The sequence below is a fragment of the Doryrhamphus excisus genome, chromosome 1 (genome assembly GCF_030265055.1).
Source record: "Doryrhamphus excisus isolate RoL2022-K1 chromosome 1, RoL_Dexc_1.0, whole genome shotgun sequence".
In the NCBI taxonomy this organism is placed as follows: Eukaryota; Metazoa; Chordata; class Actinopteri; order Syngnathiformes; family Syngnathidae; genus Doryrhamphus; species Doryrhamphus excisus.
Window position 1 is genome coordinate 13,837,407 of NC_080466.1, and position 27,122 is coordinate 13,864,528.

General features: G+C 48.2%; 2 protein-coding genes across 7 annotated transcripts in view; both read left to right on the forward strand.

The window, feature by feature from the left end:
* Positions 1–581: 581 nt before the first annotated feature.
* On the forward strand, positions 582–7,426 carry cpe (carboxypeptidase E). Its single transcript, XM_058091668.1, has 9 exons — positions 582–992; positions 3,737–3,933; positions 4,015–4,182; positions 5,165–5,282; positions 5,361–5,543; positions 5,736–5,875; positions 5,973–6,072; positions 6,588–6,706; positions 6,773–7,426. The coding sequence occupies exons 1-9, from the start codon at positions 758–760 to the stop codon at positions 6,869–6,871; spliced, it is 1,359 nt and encodes a 452-aa protein (XP_057947651.1). The 5' UTR covers positions 582–757; the 3' UTR covers positions 6,872–7,426.
* Positions 7,427–10,660: 3,234 nt separating this feature from the next.
* tll1 (tolloid-like 1) overlaps positions 10,661–27,122 on the forward strand; it is a 34,587-nt gene continuing 18,125 nt past the window's right edge. For 3 of the 6 annotated variants that reach the window (XM_058086742.1, XM_058086751.1, XM_058086734.1), the window contains exons 1-3: positions 11,526–11,948; positions 26,694–26,810; positions 26,891–26,971. In XM_058086742.1, coding sequence (XP_057942725.1) covers positions 11,780–11,948; positions 26,694–26,810; positions 26,891–26,971 — 367 coding nt within the window. In that variant the 5' untranslated portion in view covers positions 11,526–11,779. The other 3 variants (XM_058086708.1, XM_058086716.1, XM_058086725.1) reach the window with 3 other exon arrangements.

The following is a 27,122-nucleotide window of genomic DNA, read 5'->3' on the forward strand; positions in this document are numbered from 1 at the left end:
AATTAAAGTAGATCCATCCATCCATCTTCTATGCCGCTTATCCTCACGAGGGTGGGGGTATGCTGGAGCCCATCCCAGCTGACCCTGGACTGGTGGCCAGCCAATCACAGGCCACATATAGACAAACAACCATTCATACCTATGGGCAATTTGGAGTGGTCAATTGATCGTAGATGTTGGTAGATATGATATGTAATAATCTACAATAGATCTGATGTACTGTACATGTTTGGTACCCAACAAAGATTATTTAGTCCTAGACAAATGTAGCATATCTGTTTTCATAGGCAACCAATTTCCAGTCTTTTGTAAACATTGAATGCGATGTAGAGTAATAACCGTAATATAGTTTAAAGTTTCCAAGTGTTACAAAGCCAAAAAGTCACCATGTCACTTCCGTTGGTCTGGTTGCTCCACTTTTGCCCCCTCTTGTCAAATCCAGAGACGTCCCAAACCTTATTTATTCAATTATTTATTGATCTTTCGCAGTGACTAGTAAACCGTGTCACTGCGTGTGTACAGTATTTGAAGCGTCTTAGAGGAAGTTGCTCTTATTGTGACAGCACCCACCGGAAGCGCGACTCTCCGAGCCGAGCTTTACACTGCGCGGATTCGCCCAGGTACGCATCCTGGTTGGGAAGAGAAGACATTGAATTATAGACGCAGGGAGAGAGAGAGAAGGCTTTGGACATTTTAAAGAGCACAAACGCCTCTTTTGGTTTTCATTTCCCGTTTTTTTAACGCAGACGCCATCGCCATGAAGACGCTGCTTCTGGCCGCCCTGCTCGGGGCGGTGCTGGTGTCCGCGGCCCGGGGCGCCGACGGCGAGATGTCGTTCGAGTACCACCGCTACGACGAGCTGCGGAAGGCGCTGGTGTCCGTGTGGCTGCAGTGTCCCACGGTCACCCGCATCTACACCATCGGGGAGAGCTTCGAGGGCCGGGAGATGCTGGTCCTGGAGATGTCCGACAACCCCGGCACACACGAACCAGGTCGGCCCGTGGGTTTTTATTTACAGATTTCTCAATCAAACTTGGATGGTTTCGGTGCACCTTGCGTCGTGACGTGAACCCTTTTTGCGCATATTCGAGTGGCTGGCGTTGGGTGGGATGGGGAGGCAGGGGCAGGTGTGTCCTGGTCCTCACGGCAGCCGGGTGGAAGGATGGGAAAGATTTCATCCCAAAATGACAGAAAGAAGCCGAGCTGAACGTCAGCCGTGCGAAGCCGCCATTTTGCAGGTGGATGGGCTGCAGTGGATGCTGGTGGATGCTGCTGTTGTTAGTCCCAGCCTAGCTATGTGACGGTGCCAGCTGTCTAAAGGGTTAAAACGCTGCACCAAATCTGGACGTCTGATCTGGTGGCAGATTGTTTCAAAACAAAGGACTGCGCCAAATCTAAAAAAAATAAAAAATAAAAAAGTTGTAGCATTTTATTTAAACGGGTTCCGCCAAATCTAAAAGTCAAATCTACCTTTAAAAAAGAACTTAGGGTCCAATTCATTAAGTGTTGACCCAAATTAAAAATCCCTAAATCATAACATTGATATGAACACAGGCTACGGTTTTGGCCGGGATCTAGCTAAAACTCAATTCTGAACCCCTGATGTCACTTCCTGCCCGACACCTCCAGACGATACGCATGGGTCGTATTTATGTCTCATTTCCTCTTACTATGTCTACTATATTGGGTAATAGGGGTGTAAGGGTGACTATAGGGGTGTTATATCATGTCTAGAGGGCTCTAATTATGTTAAATAGCATATTTAGAATGTGGTACATAGGTTTTCTGTCTTATTTGTCTAATTTCCTCTTACTATGTCTACTATATTGGGTAATAGGAGAGTAAAGGTGACTATAGGGGTGTTATTTCATGTGTACAGGGCTCTAATTGTGTCAAATAGCATATTTAGAAGGTGGTAAATAGGTTTTCTGTGTCTTATTTTTTCAATATGTCAACTATATTGGGTAATAGGAGTGTCAAGGTGACTATGGGGGTGCTATTTCCAATCTAGAGGGCTCTAATCATGTTAAAGAGAATATTTAGAATGTGGTAAACGGGTTTTCTATGTCTTATTTGTCTAATTTCCTCTTACTATGTCTACTATATTAGGTAATAGGGGTGTAAGAGTGACTATAGGGGTGCTATTTCATGTCTACAGGGCTCTAATCATGTTCAAAGCGTATTTAGAAGGTGTATTTGCTCTCTCTACAAAAATATGTCATTTCTAAATAAGGAATATGGAAATTAATGTATCACGGTGGGGTCCCGAATCAATGAACCGCCCTAAACGAGGGAATACTGTAAAAAACAAAGTGCAGTAGTGTGCATACTTTGCAGTAGTCCCCTAGTAGTACAGTCCGTGAGTCATGGGTGCATTGCCACTGATGTTTGGATAGTCCCCACCCCCCTCCTCCCCCCACGTGAGGAATAATAAAAAAGCCAGGAGTGACATTGACGCTGCCTTCAAGGCGCTTGCGCCGCTCGGCCTTTAGGCGGTGGCGGAAATAGCAGTTGCTGTGGCAACAGATCGGCTTAGCGCACTGAGCTCGCGCTCGGACGGCCTCCGTCTGATCGGGCGCGGCGGCCCTGAGCTGATGCATCTGTCGCTCAGCGGCCATCTGCCGCCCCGCATCGTTCAGCCATGTTTAGGCGTCTCTTGTCTGGTTGGCTCCAAAAATGGCGGCCAGTAAAAGATGAGCTTCCAGGTGGAAAGGTTGAACCAAATCCAAAAGCTAAACGGTAAAAAAGGCTTTGACAATTAAAAAAAAAATGATTATTGTTATTTTCAAAACTTCTCCAGTCGATGAATTGTAGCAGTTGGCGGGTGCGTGTGGCTGGAGGCAACCTCCTGATGATGGATGGCAGTAGCTGCATTGGAAGCATCCAGCAGTTTTGTGTAGCTCTGTGTGCGCTTTAAAAGCCGTCTTTTATTTTGTAGGCCTGACGTGAACATATTGGAACGGGAGGAGCACCCTACGTGAGTTTCAGTAGGACCGTACGGACCTAGCTGGTGTCCTAGCTTACAGACCACTCGGCCGAACGACATGCATTATCTGAGGGAAAAGGCTTTTGTTTTGGTGCTGCTCTGCCAAGACGACCACCACTGAGGACTATAGGGGTGTTATTTCATGACTAGAGAGCTCTAATGATGTTAAAAAGCATGCTAAACAGGTTTGTGTATGCCCCTAAGTTTAAAAATAAGGCATTTATGAAGAAGGAATCCTACTTTGCAGAAATGGACGCCTCGGGGTTGGGTGTGGAACCAATGAGCCGCCATGATGGATTGTCATAAAATGATTATGGATGATATTCCATGGGCAACATCGGCTTTACAAATGAGGACTTAGACCAAAGACCTGCATTAAACATCTACACGTGCAGGCAGGAAACCAACCCTACAGCTGTGTGTGTGTGTGTGTGCGTGTGTGTGCGTGTGTGTGTGTGCACGTGTGGTCTTGAAGCGGTTAGCAGCAGTGGAGTGTTCACGCACAGCAGGGTGTAAAAATAACTGTGTGCCAGATGTGCTGAGCTCCGCCATGTTGAAAGACCAGGCCCCACCCACAGGCTGCATATTCAAATGAGCGTGCGTGTGGAGAGAATCCCGACTGGCAACCACAACGTGAACTTGCATCCAAAGCCATAATATTTGGACTTATTCTCTAACCTTTTACATAACTCATTTTCCAAACAATAACCTTTTTTTTATGACTTACGGCAAGTTGATTGTGATTGACAGGAGAGCCGGAGTTCAAGTACATCGCCAACATGCACGGCAATGAGGCGGTGGGCAGGGAGCTGCTGGTCTACCTGGCCCAGTACCTGTGCAACCAGTACCAGCAGGGCAACCGGACCGTGGTGGACCTCCTGCACGACACGCGCATCCACCTCATGCCGTCCATGAACCCCGACGGCTTCGAGAAAGCCGCCTCGCAGGTGAGCTGGGGGGGGGGGGGGGGGGGACCTGAGTTGGTACGGCCCGCTGACGTGGCCTCCATGGTGGTTTTGTTCCGGCAGCCCGGAGAGATCAAGGACTGGTTTGTGGGCCGCACCAACGCCCAGGGGGTGGACCTGAACCGCAACTTCCCCGACCTGGACAGAATCATCTACCTCAACCAGCGGGAGGGCGGGGCCAACAACCACCTGCTGCAGAACATCAAGAAATCTGTGGATGACAACACGAAGGTACTACTGCCTGCACACTACTAGTATTAGTATTAGCAGTGGTGCTAGCAGCAAAAGCAGCAGTACTAGCAGCAGTAGTGATGGTACTACAGGCAGCAGCAGTACCAGTTGTAGTGCTGGCAGTGGTAGTGGTAGTACTAAGAGTAGAAGTACAGCAGCAACAACAGTAGTAGTAGTAGTCCTTGGAATAGTAGTGCCAATATTAGCAGCAGCAGCAGTAGTAGTAGCAGTAATAGTGGTACTACAGGCAGGCAGTAGTAGAAGTAGTAGTTGAAGTAGTAAAGCAGCAGCAGTAATACTTGTAGTAGTCCTTGGAGTAGTAGCAGGACTGGTAGTACAAGCAATACTAGTAGTAGTAGTAGTAGTAATAATAATAGTAGTAGTTGTAGTAGTCCTTGGATAGTAGTAATAGTAGTAGTAGCTGCAGCAATAGTAGTAGTAGTAGTAGCAGGAGTAGTAGTACTACAAGTAGTAGTAGTAGTAGTAGTAGTAGTATCAGGAGTAGTAGTACTACAAGTAGTAGTAATAGTAGGAGTACAAGAAGTAGTCATAGTAGTGGTAATAGTACTAGTAGTAGTATATAATGAAGTAGGGTAGTTGTAGTAGTAGTAAGAGCAGCAGCAGCAGCAGTAGTAGTCCATGGAGTAGTAGTAGTAGTAGTAGTACAAGAAGTAGTCGTAGTAGTAGTAATAGTACTAGTAGTAGTAGTATATAATGAAGTAGGGTAGTTGTAGTAGTAGTAAGAGCAGCAGCAGCAGCAGTAGTAGTCCTTGGAGTAGTAGTAGTAGTAGTAGTAGTAGTATATATAGTATAAGTAGGGATATATTGAAGCGTGTGGTGTAAGTATGAAGTATTTAGGTGTCATGATGTTTATTAGATATGAAGTATTGCTGTGATATCTGTGATGGTGGATGCAGTATTTCTTCTTATGGTTTATACCAAACGTGTACACTACAGCTGTGTGTGTGTGTGTGTGTTGCAGCTGGCCCCCGAGACCAAGGCGGTGATCCACTGGATCATGGAGATCCCCTTCGTCCTGTCTGCTAACCTCCATGGTGGAGACGTGGTGGCCAACTACCCTTACGATGAGACCCGCACTGGTAGACACACACACACACACCTAGTGTTCATCGTCCAGGAGGAATACCGTAACCAACCACGGTGTGTTCACCCTTCAGGCTCCGCCCACGAGTACAGCGCCAGCCCTGACGACGCCATGTTCAAGTCCCTGGCGAAGGCGTACTCCGTTTACAACCCCGTCATGTCCGACCCTCAGCGAGCGCCCTGCCGCCAGAACGACGACGACTCCAGCTTCACGGACGGCATCACCAACGGGGGCGCCTGGTACAGCGTGCCGGGGGGTGAGTACTGTGCCAGTATTGTACAAGTAGTACTGCAAAAAGCAGCTTGTACTAGCTAGTGCTAGTGTAGCTGAATGCCATCCAGACCCTGATGGACTGTGGTGGCGGGCCTGTGCAATGCGCACAGCGGCCGCCAGGTGGCGCCAATGTTACGGAATGCTGCCAAGGACGGTCACGTGTGTTGCGTTGCAGGGATGCAGGACTTCAACTATCTGAGCAGCAACTGTTTCGAGATCACGCTGGAGCTCAGCTGCGACAAATTCCCCGGCGAGGACTCGCTGAAGACCTACTGGGACCAGAACCGCGACTCGCTGGTCAACTACATCCAGCAGGTCGGCGCCGGGAATGCTGGCGTGTCTTTGGGAACGCTACGCTCTGTTAGCTTAACCGCGTGTGCACGTGTGTGTGTGTGTGCACGTGTGTGTGCAGGTGCATCGTGGCGTCAAGGGCTTTGTTCGAGACCTGCAGGGCAACGCCATCACCAACGCCACCATCGCTGTGGAGGGAATTGACCATGACATCACCACAGGTGACATATTCTATCATAGTACTTGCAGTAGTACTCAGTACAACACACGCTATATACTGCATAGTAACCACTAACCACTCGGCCCATAAGAGATTAGTTTGACATTATTATTATTATGATTATTATTGTTATGATTATTATTTTAGGGAGCTATTTGCTGTGACTGTCTAGTATGGAACCTGAATTCCCCAGAGGATTACTAAAGTTGTATGGAATTGATAATGCCCCCCCAAGAAGTTGGCTGCCGAGGTTGAAGCCATCCAGGTCAGCTTGGATAAATGGCTCCATCTTGTGGACGGAGACGGAACTGCTGTCAAAAGCCCAAACCTTTTCCTCCCAACCTATCACCTCAAAACGCAGCTTTTGTCCCCACGGGAATTTTTCCACCTGATAATTTGAGTTTATTCCTGTAACTGGAGTGCAGAATTTTCCTTTAAACAAAGACACAGTTGAAACAAGCAAAGACGGGAGTGTTTGGGCGTTTGGACTGATGGCGTTGTCGCTGTTTTTCTCAGCCAAAGACGGCGACTACTGGCGCCTGCTGCCTCCCGGGAACTACAAGGTGGCCGCCTCCGCCCCGGGATACCTGACCGTCATCAAGAAGGTGGCGGTCCCTCACAGCCCCGCCACCAGGGTAAGTCCTGTTCACACGTGGGATGCGTCCTCGGGATGACCCACTTCCTGGTCTTCCTTTGCTCAGGTGGACTTTGAGCTGGAGTCTCTGATGGAGAGGAAGGAGGAGGAGAGGGAGGAGCTGATGGACTGGTGGAAGATGATGTCAGAGACGCTCAACTTCTAAGCACGAACCCCCCCACCCCCCACTTCACCCCCACCCCCCCACTGTCTTTTTGTGTCTTTCCTTCTCTCCTTTCCTTCTTTCCACCTCACCTCCGATATTCCGCACACTGACAGACACAGGAAGTAGTTAGTTTTTTCTTTGGTCGTGAGGGATTACCGTACCGTACTTTGTCCTTTTAATGTGACCTGTAACCATGGCGACTGCCTGTATAACCAATGAGAGGCTCCTCCTCCTCATCCTTTTGTTGCGCACGTGCACACAAGACTGAAAAGAACAGATAAGATGGGAAAATACTATAAATACAAATACTATAAACGTAAACACAGTAAAATAGTAATATACTATATCCTCGTGTATTAACAGCAACACACACACACACACACACACACACCCTGGAAGGAACTTCCTCTGCAAGGTGAAGATTCCCACGGTGCGTTTGTGTGCGTGTCCGTGTGCACCTCGGTCGTACGGAGGATAATTACTGAATGTATCGCTGTTCAATCTTGTACTTCTAGAAGATTCTAAACAATAAAACTTCCTCTTTATGTTGCCAAACTTTGTGTATGTGTGTGTGTGTTTCATCACCCGGGGGGGTCCAAAGTGCCGCCCGCTTATTGGCCCACGGCACATTACACAAATACTGTATCATGGAATAGAAAAATGGAATATGAGGAAAAATCATGTTTTTATTGCATAATGTTGAAATATTCAAGTCGAATATTATGAAAATCAAAATGAATGAAGTTTTTTTATGGAAAACAGCAGTAATTTTACAAAAATAAGAAGTAATACAAAATATTAAGGAAAAAAATTAAAAATTATCAATAATTTTATGAAAATAAATTAAAATATTAAGAAAAAATTGAAAAAATAGAAAAAATAGCAATAACTAAAAAAAAATAAGTCAAAATATTAAGGAACAAAATAGCAACAATTTTACAAAATAAAGTAAAAATATTTAAAAAAATCAACAATCTTCCACAACAAAGTCAAAATATTTTAAAAAAATTGACAAATTGTCAATAATTTTACAAAAATAAAGTCAAAATATTAAAAGGGAAAAAATAAAGAGTAGTAGCAATTTTAGAATAAACTTTAAAGAATGAAGTTGAAATGTGAGGAGGGAAAATATTATTTTAGTAGCATCTAGTTGTAAAAAACATTTTCAAGTCCCGATATGAAGAGAAACAAAGAAATCAACAAATCAAGTTGTCATTTTGGAATATCCCTCTAGGAATGATTCATCATTTAGTTTTTATTTGCAATAGTATGTGTAGTATATATGAAAAGTAAGACTTTGTTTTAAAGCCCCCCACCCCACTTTTTTACCATGCAACGCTGAATCAGCGAGTTTCAGCCAGGATGCCGACTCGGCAGATCGATAGGCCGCATAGCCTATTAGCCACACTGCTGCTACTATTAGCATATTGTCATCAATATCATTGATGGACTTTCTTTAGCCTTGGGTAAGAGACATGCTATTAAAAATGACACCCAAATGTAATATCATAATTTTTGATTGACACCAAGACTTGTGTCAGTATCAAATCCACACACGCGTAATGATATTGTTATTTTTCAAGTACTTGGTATCGGACTGATACCAAAATGTGCAGTATCGCCCCACCCGGTCTGCAGTCTAATGGGACAGCTGTCATGGCGGCTTACATCCTATGGGGGGCACTAGTGAGCTGACGATCACTCATGCCTTTAAATGTCCTCCATTATCCAAAGAGCGACTTTTTCATGACGCAAAATGAGTCCCTAGAGCCAAACGTGAAAAAATATGTCTCAAATATGTCCCTCACTTATTTGCAACACTTTAGAGAAACATTGCGTCAGTGTTGGGTTCTTATTTTTACCAATAATGCTAAGCTAGCATAAAATGTGAGTGTCAGTTAGCGCAGTTGCTAACCAACCACGTGACGCCGTCATGATCAAGCTCGTGATGTTGGACAAGTCATGTGACTTAATAGACACACAACACTCCAGGTGTTGTTATTTCTATTTTTAATATTATACGTGACCATTATACTTGATTGACATTTTGGGATGACTTTGCTTTTTTTAAAGCGTCATCTGTTAACGATTATGGATTGGAAAAAATGTGTAAAATGAAGAGAAAGTGAATAATGTGCAGACGTATGAATATTGACCTTATTGCGGACGCTGGCCTTATGTGCAAACCACAGCACTTATACATCTGGAGTGTGTGTGTGTGTGTGATGTAAATGCGGCTGTGGTGCATTCAGGGACGCGTGGATCGATAAGGTTTCAAGTAGGACACCAACGCCTGCAGCCAGGAGTCATGTCCAAGGATCTTGTTTCATTTTTGCCGATGAGGTGGATTTTCTCGATGACATCGACAATCAAAAGTTTAGTGTTGAGGAAAAACCGCCAAAGACGTCCGTCTAGCGCTCATGTCTGTTGGACGCCGTATGACGGTAAAGCAGTGCCCGTTTGGCATGAGGGGCACTTGCTGCCGTGCCCCACTTGGTCCAGAAGATGGCACTGTGGCTTCCAAAGCACGAGCAGCCGTGTTTTTCATTTTACGTCGTCGGAGTGCCTTTATGCCGACTATCCTTGTCCTTTCTCTAGCTTTGTAGGGCAGCGTAGCCTGTGTCCCAGGTTGCCATGGAAACATCGTAGTGCGTGGTATTGAGTGCGTTTGGACTGTGGACATCATTCAGCGTGCCGATGTGCCAGTAGTTTGGGACCTTGAAGTAGTGAAGTCGTTTTTTTGGCTGTAGAGGCAAGTTGGGCAGTGCCCCACCTGATCCAGGACATGGCGCTGCGTCACCTGACTTCAAAGGTAACATCAACTCATAATATTTCTATTTCCATCAGAAGTGTGCCTTTGTCTGACCATACCACCTCTTCTTGTCCTTTCTGTTGCTTTGTGGGGCAGCATGGTGTCTGCCCCAGATTGGCATGGCAACGTCGTCGTGAGAGGAATAAAAAGGGTCTTTTTGGTTTGGGCTTCCTTTAAAGTTGGAGAGTTGTCCGAGTTGTGTGTGTGACCTTGAAACAGTGAAGTGGTTTTGCTGGAGGGGCAAGTTTGGCAGTGCCCTACCTGATCCAGGACGTGGGGGTGTGGCTAACAATGAAGTGAAGTGACTGCAAGAGTAACATAATATTTGCACTAATGTTTGGCATGGAAACGTTGTCGTAAAAGGTACAAAAGGTGCTGTGTTTGATGTGTTTTGGGTTTGTGCTCTGGATGTTCTTTCAAGTTGTGGTTTCATAGAAAAAGTTTTGCCTTTGAGACAAGTTGGGCAGTGCCCGCCCCCACTGACTGCAAAATGAAGAGAAAGTCGTAAGAGCGTTTTTGTGTGTTTCTGTCGTCCCTCCTGTCATTCAGAGAGAGTCTTTCTATTGGGCTGGAGGGTGTGAAATCTGCCTCGCAACAGGTGGCCACATGACCCATTGACCTTGCGGTCGGTTCTGCCTCGGCGACCTTGCAACACGTTGTCATCCAAGCGTGCATTTGTTTTCACCTCTGAGAGTGCTTCCGTGTGGTTAACTTCTTTTTCCACTTGACTAAAGACTAGCTGGCCACAGTTTGACCCGGGAACAGACCATGCACCATGCGGCTTTCCTCGCTCTGCCGCGGCGGGTACGGTCTCGGCGTTTTGTGTGTGCAGGAGGGGATTTGCGGCGCTGCTGATCGAGGGCGTGCGCGCTGGACAGCTTGTCGCTTGGACCGATTGGGTGACGTCAGGGCGCCGCTCTTACCTCCATACCTAACCGCTCCAGGCCGGGATTAGCCGTCCCTGCTAATCCCGCCCCCCTCCGAGAACGCTGAGCGGTTGCGGCCGGTCGTGGTGCTGCTGGTGGCGGCGGCGGTGGGGGGGGGCCAGGTGGTGGTTGAACAGCGGTACCGGTGCGATACCCCCTCCTCCGGGACGGAGTGAAGCATGATGGGGCCGCGCAGGTAAGCTGTGCGTGCGGAGGGGCGGGGGTGGGGGCAATATGGCCGTCACCTTCATTTGCATCTTGTTTTTACTGCTGCTGGCGGGAGATTATCAGTACCTGTTGACAACTTTGTGGGGGGGGGGGGGGGGGGGGGCTGCCTGATTAAAAGGACATGAAACGCCTATTTGTTTATTTAACCATTAAGAAATGTTTACAAATACAAATTATAGATTAGAAAGGTACATTAATTCCAAAAATATTGTAATGAATAAATCATTCATTGAAATAAATAGATAATAATCATTTGAATAACCCCACCCTCGGCCATCTTTGTGTGGAGTTTGCATGTTCTCCCTGTGCATGCTGGGATAGGCTCCGGCATACCCCCACCCTAGTGAGGATAAGCAGTATAGAAGGTGGAGGGAAAAACACGTCCACGGGCTAAAAATGGCCCCCGGGCTGCACATTGGATACCCCTGTCTCAGTTGCCCCCAAGTTTCCTCTTTTGTCCCACTCGTGTGGCTCTCCATTTTATGTCTTGGGGTGTCCTCTCTGGTCTCATTGAGTCTCTTTGGATGTTTCTCTGTCACACAGAATCAGCAAAAATGGCGGCATAGCGCCGTTCCTGCCTCTGTTACGGCACAGGAGAGAGAGGGAGAGAGGGGGGGAGAGAGAGAGAAAGAGAGAGAGAAAGAGAGAGAGAGAGAGAAAGAGAGAGAGAGATCCACGCGCGCTCCCATAGATGTAGAGTAGATAGAGAGAGACACAGGGCAGTGGATGTTTGGTGCATTTGGCCGTGTTGCCTTCAGGGTCCCGTCTTCTCCTTGTTTGTCCCGCAGCCTCACCTGCGGAGCCGCAGACGGACGCTTGGCACCGGGGGGGACAGCCATGGGGGGCACACCGCGGACAGCCTTCCCCTCCACGAACCACAGCGAGTCCACTTCCACGTCCTAGAGAGGACAGGACGGGACGGGACGGGCAGAGACATTCCCGATGGAAAGCAGGACATTGTCGGCTAAAATGCGCTGGATCACTCTGCTGCTGGCCGGCTTGACTTTTTGGGACAAAGTGGTCTTGTGTGTGGACGACGACCAGGCGGACTATGACTACTACGAGGACGACAGAGTGGACACCATCGACTACAAGGACCCGTGTAAAGCTGGTCAGTCCACTTTTCCTTTCGCACATCGTGCACTTTGTGTCATCTGTGTGTGTGCGCGCGCGGCGATGCCACCTTACGCCGGTGTCCTCGGTATCCTCGGTGTCCTCGGTATCCTCGGTATCCTCGGTGTCACGCTGCCCTCTCATCTTTGCACGCTGCTTCAAACTCCTACAAATTCCCTGTAGAATCCATTCTTTATTTTCCCACAGCACTTCCTAATCCCTCCAATGCCATCTAGTGGATTCACATTTTATTCATCAAAGCCCCCAAACACACCTTCAAGGTGCTGGAATTGTGCACAAAATCAAATGTGCATAAAAATTTGCCTCCATTTAGTGTTTAATGCTTCTACAAAACCAATTTTTACTTGTTTATGTCACACTACAATCCCTTTTAACGCCATTTAGTGACTTTTATTTGTTTATGTCACACTACAGTCCCTTTTAACGCCATTTAGTGAGTTTTATTTATTGATGTCACACTACAATCCCTTTTAACGCCATTTAGTGAGTTTTATTTGTTTATGTTACACTACAATCCCTTTTAACGTCATTTAGTGAGTTTTATTTGTTTATGTCACACTACAATCCCTTTTAACGCCATTTAGTGAGTTTTATTTGTTTATGTCACACTACAATCCCTTTTAACGCCATTTAGTGAATTGCACCTGTATGCACTTGGCATTAAATGTACTTATCACAGCAAAAAGGTGCTTAAAAAGTATAAAGTCCAGCTGGAAAGTGCTCCAATTGTTAATAAAGTATCTGATCAACGTCCCTTTTGCCTTCATTTCATGTTTAATGCTTCTAAAAAACGAATTTTTGTTTGTTGATAGCAGGCTACAATTCCTTTTAATGCCATTTATTGATTTTTTTTTTGTTTATAGCACACAACAATCCTTTTTAATGCCAATTAGTGAGTTTTGTTTTTTTATAGCACACAACAATCCTTTTTAATGCCATTTAGCAAGTTGTGCCGGCATACATTGGGATTGAAATGTACTTAGTGCAACAAAAGTCTGCTTAAAAAGCATGAAAATCTACCTTGAAAGCATTTAAAGTGTCTGATAAACGCCCCTTTTGGCTTCATTTGTGATGACTGCTTCTCCTTTATAGCAGACTACAATCCCCTTTAATGCCACGTAGTCAACCAACGGAGTTGCACCTGCATCCATTTGGATTCATATGCTTTCATCACAACTGCTGCAAAGGCTAAACATCCACCTTGAAAGTGCTTGAATAAAATGTGATTTTAAATGTGGTTTTTGCTATAGCATCCCCTTTCATGCAGTGCAGTAAAGCTATTAGGATGCACAGAAAGATGCTGCAGCCTATAATGTTGTATGGATGTGTGTGTGTGTGTGTGTGTGTCAGATGTTAAATCAACCATCAAGACAGCTGAGAAACATCTGGACTGTATTCCACCAAAACATGTGGGGATGCTCTCACACACATTTAATGACAGGCTGTGGAACATCAGTGGATGCAGTACACTTGGAAAACCTCCCCATGCACCGTGTGTGCGTGTGCGTGTGTGTGTGTCATGAATGAGTAAAAAAACCCTCGGTACCTTTGTACATCTGTCACCCCCGCTGAATTCCCGTGTGGGGGTGATTTAATCCCGTCGTGTGAGCGCTGCAACGTCGATAAAATGCAAAGATGAGGGGCGGCGACACACTAAAAAGCAGCTGGAGACGCGAAGCAGGGCGGCGACAGAACGGGGACCGGGTCTCAGCGGGCTGACGAGCTGCCAGAGTGTTTCTTCTGGTCATCCCAGCCCAAAATGTGGGGGGAGAATCTCCTTACAAACACACATGGGAGAGGCGGAGCTTGTAAACTGTGGCTTCTCGCACTTTAGCTTAGCATGCATGCTAACATGGTGGCGGTTTTAGCAGAATTGGAGAACAGAAAGGTGAAAGAAGAGTAGTGTGAGAAAGGACAAGGAGAGTCGGCAGTCAGACAGTAAGGAAATAAAGCATACAAACTTATGTGCCCAAAGTGCGGCCCGGGGGCCATTTGAAATACGTTGAATACAAGTTGAAATACGAACCCAATAAATTGTACTTTAAAACTACTGTCGTTTTACTTGAATAAAACATGATTTTAGTTGCAAAGAGTTGAAATTCAAGAACAAACAAGTCATAAAAAAAGTTGTGCTGCGAGATGATGCGATGTCGGCAGACATTGCGTGTGAACTCTAAAGGGCGGAAGCAAAACTGAAAGGCCTTGAAAAGGTTTGAAAGTTGACATTTAAATGAACACGGGTGTCATTCAGGAGCTGAAGCTGGACTGAAACGCTGTGGAAATATGCTGAAACGTAGAATTAAAGTACGAGTCATTTGGTAGTTAGAGCTGAAATCGGGAATTGAACCAACCATTTATTTGTCTGGTTGGAAGCACTCTACCAGCTATGCTATACACACCAGGGGGAGCACGAGGGCATGTCAAATCAGTAGAGTTTGTGTTCTGTGCAGTTGCCCCCTTGCCCCCCCCCCTGCTGCTTGATGTGTGATTAGCCAACACTTCAGTATCCGTCCACTTTGTGTATTTTCTGATATGAAGGAGCCTACTCTAGTAGGACAAGTTATTATTGAAAGTAATTCAGTCATGGCTGATTGGCTAATTGGCTAATTGGAAGTGACTTTTCACCGACAGAGGGCGCCGTTTAAATTGGCCATTCATTTCTAATGGGAACATTTCCACAGAAATGATAAAACGACCCTAAATGTGGGAACATTTAGAAAGGTCCAAATTGGTAGAACACTTGTCCCGAGTGGGCTGACCTTTTTAATGTTGATTTTTTCTAAAATTATATCAAATGACACTAAATGTGGGAACATTTCAATGGTTGAAGATGAACGCTGTCAATAAAGAGCAGCACGTGACTGCCACTGATTGTGGAGGGAAAGGCTATTAGCATCCTCTAAACTAACGCTACACAGACTAGCCTTGTGCTCCGTGACGTCTAATATTCAAATAATAAAGGCAGTTAGGATGATAAAGTGGTACTTACTGCTTCCACACCACCACATGAACAGAGGAGCAGAGTCGGGGGAAGGCGGGGGGGGAGGGGGGGGGTTACGTATAAGGAAAAACTTTAGACGCCCCGAAGTCAATCCTCTGATGAGGGTCCGACAACAAAGATGTTGTTTTGGTAAAAACGGTGGTTGAAATGGGAATTCCAGTTGCAGCTCTGCTGGGAATACTGTGTCAGCACTGAATATGAGTTTTTGTCGTCGTCGTCGTCGTAGTAGTAGTAGTAGTAGTTGTAGAAGTAGTAGAAGTAGAAGCTTGTTACTAGGCGGATTTCCGGGGGCAAATCAACCACTGGGGTCCCTTAGCTTCATCCTGATTGGTGTTTCATGGTTTTGACAACGATTGTCGCATTCAAACACGCACGCGCCCGCGTAACTACATGGATGAGCACGTCCACCAGCTGACCGACACGCACATCGTGCGCGTGCAGGGGGACAGTCGGTCTAAACGTCAGACGAACCAACCGGAAGCCATGATTGGCTGATTGGAGGACCGTAAAGGCGGCATGGATACTGCTACAGTACTACAGTATATTTGCATTACTGCATGCATGTAGGCTTTTCCCACGTGACGTTGAAGGCTCTGTGCAGAAAAAACACACTGACTATAACTTGTACTCGCTAGAAAACTTATAGTACTTCTTTTGACTTTTACTTTAAACCTCGCCGACCAAGGATTATGCATATTCCATCACCTGCAATACAAGTATCAATACATGCAGTATATGTACTTATACCTGTACATGTGGTATAGTGAAAGTATCATTACGTGCAGTATATGTACCTGTACATGTGGTATAGTGAAAGTATCCATACGTGCAGTATATGTACTTATACATGTGGTATAGTGAAAGTATCAATACATGAAGTATATGTACTTATACCTGGACATGCAGTATAGTGAAAGTATCCATACGTGCAGTATATGTACTTATACATCTGGTATAGTGAAAGTATCCATATGTGCAGTATCTGTACATGCAGCATATGTGCCAAACTTCCAGTATATGTCCAAATACATGCGGTATATGTACGTAGAATTACATACAGTATGTGTACCAATACATGCGGTATATGTACAGTTACATACAGTATGTGTACCAATACATGCAGTATATGTACACATACATGCAGTAATATGTGGCAAGGCATGATCTAGTAATGTTTGATGTTCCAAACATGGATGGTAGCATGACTGCAAGTACGAGTAATTGCACACTGTTTAAGGTGTTTTTCTGGTTGCCGTGGCGACCAAGTCTTGTAAGACACGGAGGCGCGTCTCATTCCAGGCGTGACCCTGTGGCATCGTCTGACCGCCTGGCATTCCGCCTCCTGTTTTCACTGGGAAAAAGCAACGGGAATATTTGGCTGTCTGCTTATCTCCTCCGAGTCCCGCACTGCAAGACGGGAGAACACACACACGCGCACACACACACTTCCAGGCTTTTGTGAAGTGATTTCCCCACGCGGACACACACACATAGCGCTCCCTCCATTCACCAGCGCTTATCTCTTCCTGGTTGTCTGCATCCTGCTGCTCAGCTGGAGATGACACACACTGACTCACACTCACCTCTCTCTCTCACACACACACACACAACACACACACACAACACTCCTCAGTCATTCATGCTTCCTTACAAATCAGGGCTCACACACACACACACACACGCTGGGTTTAAAGGCAAACATGGCTGTGTGAGTGTCCCAGTGAAGCTGCAGGAGGTTCTTCACGAGGGACCAGAAGGATCAAGCGCTCCTTCCAACACAATGCATGTGCACGTACACTGGACCAGTACCTGGACCAGTACCTGGACCAGTACGTACCAGTAACACCATTCAAAATAATGAATGTGGAATTAGGACACACACATGTTTGCAGACGCTCCAACATCTCAACCCTTGTTGACTTCTATGAAACGACAAAACCAATACAGGAAAAAAGATGTTGACGACTAAATAACACCATTTATTCACAGATGTACAACATAAGACAATAATCATCTACTTCCAGATGTTTGCATGTGTGTAGTCGGCTAAAGGTAGAATAGACTAACAACACCAAGGGTGTCCCCAAGCCCCCCCCATCCTTGGTGATGGTGCAGTGAATGACTTAAGGGAATAAATGTGTGAAAAAGTCATTGCCCCTTGATTAAAACGTACGTAACTTACCTGACAAAGTGAAAAAGGCCCTAAGGCCATTTGTAAAGATTGGGGACTCCAGCCAACCACATGTGTCCATTTGAAGCCCACCGCGTTCGTGACAGCAGCCACTGAACCCCCCCCCGCACCTCGCTACCAAGGAGGAAGGAAACAGAGAGATGTACGCATGGTGTGTGTGTGTGTGTGTGTGAGACACAACCAGCGCTCACTCATATTAAACAGGATTTTCCCGGGCAGAGTGCGGCTGCCACCGAGCTTCCGAAGTCGTCCTCAGGACTCCCGCCTCAGCACAAACACCCGGGCCCAATGTTTTGTTTTGGAAGCGTCATTGTTCGGCGGCGGGGCGGGCAAGGCGATGGGAGAATTAGCCATGATTCTGTCACGCCGAGGAGAGGGTAAGACCCAAGAGAAGCACGCAGGCAGGAGTAGCTTGCAATAAAAGGTCTTTATTGCCTCCTCAAAAAGCAGGATAGTGACAACAAAAAACTATGGTGCAAAAAATGGAGAGCAAACAGAAAAGGCACCACGAAAAAGGCTAGCAAGGCTATACAAAACTAACTTCTTAGTGCCGGTAGGGAGCAGCTACCTGGCTGGCAGGAAGGCGTCGGGCAGGAGACTTGGCACCACTATGTGGTGGTGGAAGAGACGGCAAAAGGCTCAGGTCCAAACAGGCAAGTGGCGTGCGTCCATGTGGAACAATACTACGACGCCTTCCTGCTGCCACAGGTGTGCCTAAATGGAAGGTGGTGATTGAGAACACCTGTGGCTGGCCGGGTAGCTCCTCCCATCAGGGCGAACTGGGGCCTGAGGGGAGAGAGAGAGAGCATGAGTGGCAGGCAAGTGTAAATGGTGACAACACCAGTAGGCTGCTCCAGGAGCAGTAAGATGGTGTCACGCAATGGCGTGACAGTATTCCCCCCTCCCAACTAACCGGGCGGGCCTACCGGGTTACCTGGTTTGTCGGGAAATCTCTGATAAAAGTCGGAGATGAGGGACGGGTCGAGGATAAGGGCGCGCGAAACCCACGAACGCTCCTCGGGGCCGTAACCCTCCCAGTCTATGAGAAATTGCACCCCTCTGCCACGCCTCCTGGCGTCGAGGATGGACTTAACAGCAAATGCCGGATGGCCGTCTAGAAGCCGGGGGGGTGGTGGAGGCACGGGTGGAGGGCTAAGCTCGCAGGAGGCAACTGGCTTCAGGAGGGACACGTGAAACACTGGGTATCTCTTGATGGACGGAGGGAGTTTGAGCCTGGCGGACACAGGGTTGATCATGCGCACCACCTCGAAGGGACCAATGAACCGAGGGGACAGCTTCCTGGATCCACCAGCCAACGGGAGGTCCCGAGACGACAACCAAACCCTCTGACCGGGCCTGTAGTCAGGAGCTGGTCTGCGGTGACGATCGGCCAACCTCTGGTTACGTCTGGATGACCGCACAAGTGCTGCCCGAGTGTCTCGCCATACCCGGTGAACACGGCGTAGCAGGGAGGCCACCGAGGACACGGAGGACTCCGCCTCTTGGGTGGGAAACAGGGGTGGCTGGAATCCTTGGGCGACGTGAAAAGGAGAGCGGCCCGTAGAGGAGCAAACGAGGGTGTTGTGGGCGTACTCCACCCACGGCAGGTGGAGGGACCAGGAAGTGGGGTGCTGGTGGCATACACACCGCAGGGCCGCCTCCAAGTCCTGGTTTGCTCGCTCCGTCTGGCCATTGGTCTGTGGGTGGTATCCAGAGGAGAGGCTCGCTGTGGCTCCCAGAGACTTGCAGAATGCCCTCCAAGTGGCTGCTGCAAATTGCGGACCCCTGTCCGATACCACGTCCAGTGGAATGCCATGGATACGCACCACATGTTGGACCAAGAGTTGGGCTGTCTGCATGGACGATGGCAGCTTGCGGAGCGGAATGAAGTGAGCGGATTTCGAGAATCTGTCGACGAATGTGAGAATGACGGTGAAGCCCTTCGAAGCTGGTAGTCCAGTGACGAAGTCCATGGCCACGTGAGACCACGGGCGGGAGGGAATGGGAAGGGGCCGCAACAACCCCGCCGATGCCAGACTAGAAGACTTGTTCCGAGCGCAGGTGGTGCAGGCCGCTACGAACCGCCTGATGTCGGAGTGCAGGGATGGCCACCAGAACCTCTGAGCAAGCAAAAAGGCGGTGCGTCTAGCCCCCGGATGGCAGGCGAGTTTGGAACAGTGAGCCCAAACCAGGACTTCCGAGCGAAGGTCTTGGGGAACAAACAGACGGTTGGGTGGGCAGCCAGGGACCGGAGGTGCTTGACTGTTTGCTTCTTTCACCCGCCTCTCCACCTTCCATTGGAGCGATCCCAGGATGCGGGACTCGGGTAGGATGGTCTCCCGAGGGCGGGGCTCCACCGGAGGTGCGAACATCCTGGACAGGGCATCGGGTTTTCCATTCTGGGAGCCTGGGCGGTGAGGGTGAAATCAAAACGAGTGAGGAAGAGGGCCCAGCGTGCCTGGCGGGGGTTCAGCCGTTGGGCGGAGCGGATGTAGGACAGGTTCCTGTGGTCCGTGACAATGACAAAAGGGTGAGCCGCCCCCTCCAACCAGTGCCTCCACTCCTGCAGGGCGAGGATGACTGCCAGGAGTTCACGATTGCCAATGTCATAATTACGCTCGGCGGGGGACAGACGTCTGGAAAAGAATGCACAAGGGTGCCATCTCTGGTCCGTGCTAGTGCGCTGGGAGAGCACGGCCCCGACCCCCGTATCTGACGCGTCCACCTCAACAAGAAAGGGACGAGAAGGGTTAGGGTGAACAAGTAAAGGAGCGGTAATGAAACATGATTTGAGGTGGTTAAAGGCCGCGTCGGCCGCAGGGGACCATAAAAAGGGTGTCTTGGAGGATGTGAGCTTGTTCAGAGGTTCCGCGACCTTGCTAAAGTCTTGGATAAAGCGCCTATAGAAATTAGCGAATCCCAGGCACCTCTGTAAAAGCTTCCTTGATGTAGGAGTAGGCCATTCGGCCACCGCCTGGATCTTGGCGGGGTCGGGTCTGAGTTGGCCCCTCTCCACGATAAACCCTAAAAATGGCACGGAGGAGGAGTGGAAAGAACACTTTTGAGCCTTAACGAACAGACGGTTGGCTAAGAGCCTCTGGAGCACCAGGCGAACGTGTTGGAAGTGAGCGGAGGCAGAGGGGGAGAAAATGAGGATGTCGTCGAGGTAGACGAACACGAAACGTCCAATCATGTCACGTAATACGTCATTAATGAGGGCTTGAAAAACGGCGGGTGCATTAGTGAGGCCGAACGGCATGACGCGGTACTCGAAATGTCCCAGCGGGGTGTTGAAAGCAGTTTTCCATTCATCGCCCTCACGGATGCGCACAAGGTGGTAAGCGTTGCGTAAATCCAGTTTCGTAAACATGACAGCACTATGGAGGGGGGTGAAGGCAGCGTCGAGCAGGGGCAGAGGATATTTGTTCTTTATCGTGATTTTGTTAAGGGCGCGGAAATCGATGCAGGGTCGCAAGGAGCCGTCCTTCTTCTTAACAAAGAAGAACCCTGCCGCCAGGGGTGAGGAGGAGGGACGTATGTGGCCAGCCGCGAGCGAAGAAGAAATGTAATCCTCCAACGCCTTTTGCTCAGGCAGAGAGATATTATAAAGGCGCGAAGAGGGGAGTGGCGCTCCTGGCAACAAATCGATAGCGCAATCATAAGGACGGTGGGGTGGAAGTGACATGGCACGATCCTTACAAAAAACCTGGTGAAGGGAGTGATATTGCTCGGGCACAAAGGAGAGGTCGGGAGGAACCGGTGGTGACACGACAGGGTGAGAACTGGGAGACGAGGCGGAACGCAGACAATTGGAGTGGCAGAAATCACTCCAATTGGTAATTTTAAATACAGACCAGTCAATGACAGGGTTATGCTGTCTGAGCCAAGTAAGACCAAGGACCACCGGCGCCGAACGAGAAGGGATGACAAAGAAGCTAATAGTCTCTAGATGGTTACCAGTGAGACTCAGAGCGCACATACAAGTCTGGTGAGTGATACTAGCGAGGTGACCCCCGTCGAGAGAGCGAACGGACTTGGGAGGATGTAACTTGACAGTGGGTAATTTGAAGCGTGAAACTAAGTTACAGTCAATAAAATTATCATCAGCTCCAGAGTCAATGAGTGCCTGGACAGGTACCGCCTCCCCCCGCCACGACAGCGTACCTTCAATCTGGAGGCGTCCGATGACTGGTGAGGTCCTCTGTGATCCCTCGCTGGAGGGGGAGCGGCGTCGGCTCCTGGGACGCACGGGGCACCTGGTGACGGAATGCCCCGCCTCTCCGCAATACAGGCAAAGACTAAGTCGCAGCCGTCGGGCCCTCTCTGCCGATGACAGGCGGCTGGCCCCCAGCTGCATGGGTTCGGTCCCGCCAAGAGCCTCCAACGGGGGTCCGCTGATGTCCGAGGGGTGGGTGAGGGGGTCCGGGAGGTTGTCTGGAGGGGCTGGCAGCGCCAGGCGTGGGACGACGATCCGTCCTGGCCTACGTTGGAGAGCGAATGGAGAGGGCGATGAGCTCCTCCAACGTGTTTGTCTCGTCCCGCGCGGCCAGTTCATCTTGCAGGTGAGGGCTGAGGCTCCCCAGGAAACTGCAGCGGAGCGCCTTCTCATTCCAATCGCTCTCGGTTGCCAGAATGCGGAAGGTGACGGAATGGTCCGCGACGGAGGCGCCGCCCTGGCGAATAGACAGCAGGCGCATTCCAGCCTCCCGCTCTCGCATGGGGTGATCAAACACCCTCCTCATCTCAGCCACGAACAAGGTTAAATTGACCAGTAGCTCCGGTCTCTTCTCGGAGATGGCCATGGACCAGCGAGCCGCGCGGCCAGAGAGGAGGCTGAGCATATAGGCCACCCTGGCTGCGTCCGTGGTGTACGTGGCGGGCTGCTGGGCGAAGGTGAGGGAACACTGGTGAACAAACAACCCGCACTGGCCGAAGTCTCCTCCATACCGGGCCGGGTGGGGAATGCTGGGTTCGCGGGAAGAGGCGCCAAGTGGCGGGAGAGGAGGCATGACTGTCGGAGGCTCGTCGGAGGAGGGGGCAGGAATACGGGCATGGATCTCCTTAATAAGGCTAGCCATGCCTTCAAGCATCTGCTCGTGACGGCTGATGGACTCACCGTGAGCTTTGAGGGCAAAAAAAATCTTCTCCTGCTCTGCGGGGTCCATGCTTCATTTGGTCGTAGTATTCTGTCACGCCGAGGAGAGGGTAAGACCCAAGAGAAGCACGCAGGCAGGAGTAGCTTGCAATAAAAGGTCTTTATTGCCTCCTCAAAAAGCAGGATAGTGACAACAAAAAACTATGGTGCAAAAAATGGAGAGCAAACAGAAAAGGCACCACGAAAAAGGCTAGCAAGGCTATACAAAACTAACTTCTTAGTGCCGGTAGGGAGCAGCTACCTGGCTGGCAGGAAGGCGTCGGGCAGGAGACTTGGCACCACTATGTGGTGGTGGAAGAGACGGCAAAAGGCTCAGGTCCAAACAGGCAAGTGGCGTGCGTCCATGTGGAACAATACTACGACGCCTTCCTGCTGCCACAGGTGTGCCTAAATGGAAGGTGGTGATTGAGAACACCTGTGGCTGGCCGGGTAGCTCCTCCCATCAGGGCGAACTGGGGCCTGAGGGGAGAGAGAGAGAGCATGAGTGGCAGGCAAGTGTAAATGGTGACAACACCAGTAGGCTGCTCCAGGAGCAGTAAGATGGTGTCACGCAATGGCGTGACAGATTCAGCGCTTCCATCAGTGTCACTCACCTGCCACACTCTGCTCAATTATTCAATGCTTTCATCTCACCTGGCTTTTCCCGGTTGGGGGGCGGCGGGGGAGGGGGGCAAAGTCACCTTCTGTTTGCCATCAGTTGGTGTGTTGTGGCATTGTTGGCTTGATGTGCAGTCGCACACATAAGGATACGGGTTCTGGAGGAAAACTAGACTTAGTCTCTCTTCCAGTACCTGAACCCATCAGTTCCTATCAGTACCTATCAGTACCTATCAGTACCTATCAGTACCCGTCAGTACCCGTCAGTACACATCAGTCCCCACCAAGGTGCAAAGATGGAATCACGTCAGATGTGAAAATGTGAAGACTTTCAACTTTTCATTTATGATCTTATTTCATGTGTTTTTTCAATATTCATTTCTAGATTTATATGCTAACTTGTTGCGTTAGATCATTGGTGTACAAAGTGCCCCGGGGGCGGGGGGAAGGGGGGGGTTTACGGCCCTCAGCTGTCTTTTTATTGGCTCTTGGTTACATTCCTAAAATACAATGAAACAACAACACGGCGGTATTGGAAATGAATGAATGTAAAAACACCCAACAACAAATGGAAAAAAAGACCAGAAATATTCAAAAGAATAAAGACAAAATTGTCAGAAAGTCATCATGTTAAAATGAAAATAAGTATCCTAACATCATGAGAACAAAGTATACAAGGATAAAGTTGCAACATTGGTAAATATTCCAACTTCCTCTGCTGTGACCGCCGCCGCTCGCAGAGGCTTCAGTGGATCAAGCAGCTTGCACATTGATTACTTTCAGGGGGAAAATCCTCAAACGCGGCAAAAGATAAGCTCTACCCTCAGCGTCCAATGCGCTATAATAATAATATTATTATAATACATGTAACGACACAGGCACACATTTTGCACCGTGACCTTGTATTTTGCTTCATGTGGTGAATTTGATTCATCGCTGCTATGCGGTGACATAAAAAAAATGTCAGAATTAGTATGTGGCCGTGAAAGTAAATAGATGTTGGTAGGGAAAATAGGTATATTAGGTATATTATCTGTTGTAATAATCGCCCAATGTATTTTATGCTCTACGTCAGCAGGGGGCGCACTGTTCACTGCATTACAAACATGGCTCAGAAGAGGAAGAGTTGCGATTAGCGCGTTCATTGAAAATAATCCGTAACTACTTGTCTTCACCCGCAGACAGGTAAACAGAACATATGTAAATCGATCATTCCACGTTTATTATACATGTCAGTGTGAAATAAGTTGATATGATATGGTAAACTGTTCAGAGGGAGAAGTTCACAAGGACCACAGTGTTAGCAAACATGGCGAGTGGTAAATCAACTTCGCTAGCTGAGACCTAAACTGTCTTGAGTTACGGCGTTAGAACGGACATTACGTTTTTATTTGCACACGTTGCTTAACTCTGAGTGGGCACGACGTGTGTAATTGAGCTATAACAACAATCGCCACTGTAAGTATCCGATTTGAGAGTTTCTTATGCTAACCTTTACTAGTGCTAAGCGCTGATATCTTACTTCCGTTTAGAGCGCTTCCAGTTGGAATCGAATTTCAGAGTAAAAGCGAACCTAATGTTTTGTGACGCGCACGTAAGGGTGGGTGGTTAAGTGGGTGATTCCCAACCAAGGAATGGAAACATTTAATTTCCAAATTGATAAGAAAATATTCTCAGTCTTCAGTGTTTTATCTTAATAGCCTTTTAACTGCATTTTGGAACAGTCTCCTCTAATGCTATGTTAATGCTATGTGATCTACATGGGTTCTCATCTCCAGTATGTACTATATGTGTATGCGTACAGTATATGTACATGCATGTGTGTTGATGTACAGTATGCGTGTCCCAGTGATTGGTGCAGTGCCCCTGCTGAAGGACAAACTGTGCGGGTCTGGTCAGCATGCTGCTGCAGGTCTACTGGGAGTTTTGTGAGATCAATAATACACTTCCTCTTGCATCTCCTCAACCTTCGTCTTAAGCCACAAGTTTGACTTTGTGCAATGTACGGTAGCGCAAATGTACAAGATGCAAACAATCAATAACCCCCCCCCAAGCTGGTGGCATCTTGCGCTTGTGTCAGCTTCTTTTCTTCTGGAAAACTTTTTTCCTCCTTGAAGCTAGTTCAACTTAAATCCTCTGTCGAATGATTCGAAGCACACACAGAACCCCCATCCAGTCCATGAAACAAATCATGATAGAAAAGTCACAGCAGCCGCCGGGAGTCATTGTTGTCATAATTGTGTTGTGGTGTTAGCGCACAGTCACTGGTCATGATCTGGAAACCATGTGCGCTCATTGTGGTTTGATCTTCCGGGCGACAATGGCACAAAGTGGAACACAATGCCGCATTTCCCACATCACTTGGCCTCCGTTTGCTCAGCGACCAGCCTCCTTTATGCCAATGCTGATGTTTATGGTGCCTCGAATTCCAGTGGAGGATGGCAGTGATTGTGCTACGCTAATCACATGTTGCACCATGGAACCTGCTTATCTGGACCCACCCCCTCAGATTGCCATACTAACGTCGACACAAGTGGCTGTCGACGTAGCCAAAATTGAAACTGAAACTAACCAGTGCTTGTGCAGATTCTTATTTTCTGGTATGTTTTTTTTATAATACAGTATTGGCGGCTGGACTGTGTATGGTTCTGAACTGTGATTCAGGGATTTGGGCTGTAGGGGGCAGTGGTGTTTGTCTGCGAGTTCGAGGCAGATCGAGCGAGAGGACGAGTGTGCAATCGTCATTTTTAAGCAAAATGCCGAAATGAAGTAAAATACAAATAGTCGTCCCTCGTCACTTTGAGGTTGGAACGTTGCACCCTCACTCTGGCAAAGTTGGAAGATTCTTGGCCTAAATGGAGCATTTAGGCTAATTGAAGTAAAATACAAATATTAGTCAAAGACGTTGATGAAATGTCATATTCAAAAACATGCATGGTTAATTGGCGACTCCAAATTGTCCATAGATACTATGAAGGATTGTCGGCAAACAGTCCAGGGTGTACTCAGCCTCTCCTCTTCGCCTGAAGTCAGCTGGGATCGGCCCTATAGGAGATAAGTGGCATAGAAAATGAATGGATGGGCCTTGAGACGCCCCTACCAATTAACATAATAGAAAAGAAGACACATTTGCATTGACAGCATACTTCCTGCAGTGGCTGACACCTCATGACCATTGTGGCGTACTACCCTAATGGGGCTGTTTGTGAAGGATAGACTCACCGTGCACCTCAGAAGCGCTGAATGTGGCGTGGTTTTTGTCATTTCCTGCATCAGCAGGCGGCATGTTGAAGGGGAGGAGGCGGGAAGTGGGAGCAATCCTGGCGAGCAGCGGAGGTGGAGGAGGAGTGGCAGGGACAGCAAGGGCGAAAGGCTTAACATGTGGCCTGGTATCGAATCATCTTAAGACCACAGTCCGGGTGGAGAGGGAAATCCAACACAACCTTCCTTCATGACTGCTCATTCAAGTGGACGCTAGCGGTGCCTTAGGATTATGTTCCCAAAATGTAAAAGTCATTGAGTCAATTGGGAGTACAGCGGTGCCTCGGTTAACATCTGCCTCGGTTAGTGTCTTTTTCAGTTAACATCCAAAAGTTTTTGTGGGTTTGCCTGCTGGTTTAGTGATGTGTATACGCCACCATCTTGGGTGACACGCCCCAGACAAAATCTTGTGATGCTTGCATGTGATGATTTTGTGTGGACAGATGAATGGAATTGAAATTCAGTTGAAACTGAGCATTTCTGAACGCTGCATCAACAATGTTTGTGCTGCTTGCAGCTGTCTTCTGGGGTGACATTGCGTTAGACGAGGAGGACGTGCGCATGTTCCAGGTTGACAGGACGATAGACCTGTCACAGCACACGCGCACACACTCCGTAAAGGGCCACACGTCCGGTGAGTGAAGTTTTGTCTTTGCCATTTCACTGTGCAGATGCTTGGTTGTGATTGTTGACTTTGGTGTGTGTTTGTGTCAGGTGGCCTGGACGAGCATGAAGTATTAAAGAAGAGAGGGTCGTTGTACCTGCTGCTGGAGAGGATACGGAATTTCGGTTTGGGTAAGGTGATGCTCACACGCCCACTGGTCATACAAACGGACAAGCTAATTAGCTCAACTACAAGTGCTGCGTGTGTGCGTGTAGCCTAGTGGTTAGCATGCTGGCCACACAGTCAAGAGAGCTCCAAGACCTGGCTTTGAATCTCCCTTGG

Excerpts from the sequence above, each read along its gene's own strand:
- cpe (XM_058091668.1), top strand. The coding sequence starts at position 758 with ATGAAGACGCTGCTTCTGGCCGCCCTGCTCGGGGCGGTGCTGGTGTCC. Across the intron at positions 3,934-4,014 it reads TCGAGAAAGCCGCCTCGCAG|CCCGGAGAGATCAAGGACTG; the intron begins GTGAGCTGGGGG and ends TTGTTCCGGCAG. Across the intron at positions 5,544-5,735 it reads CTGGTACAGCGTGCCGGGGG|GGATGCAGGACTTCAACTAT; the intron begins GTGAGTACTGTG and ends GTTGCGTTGCAG.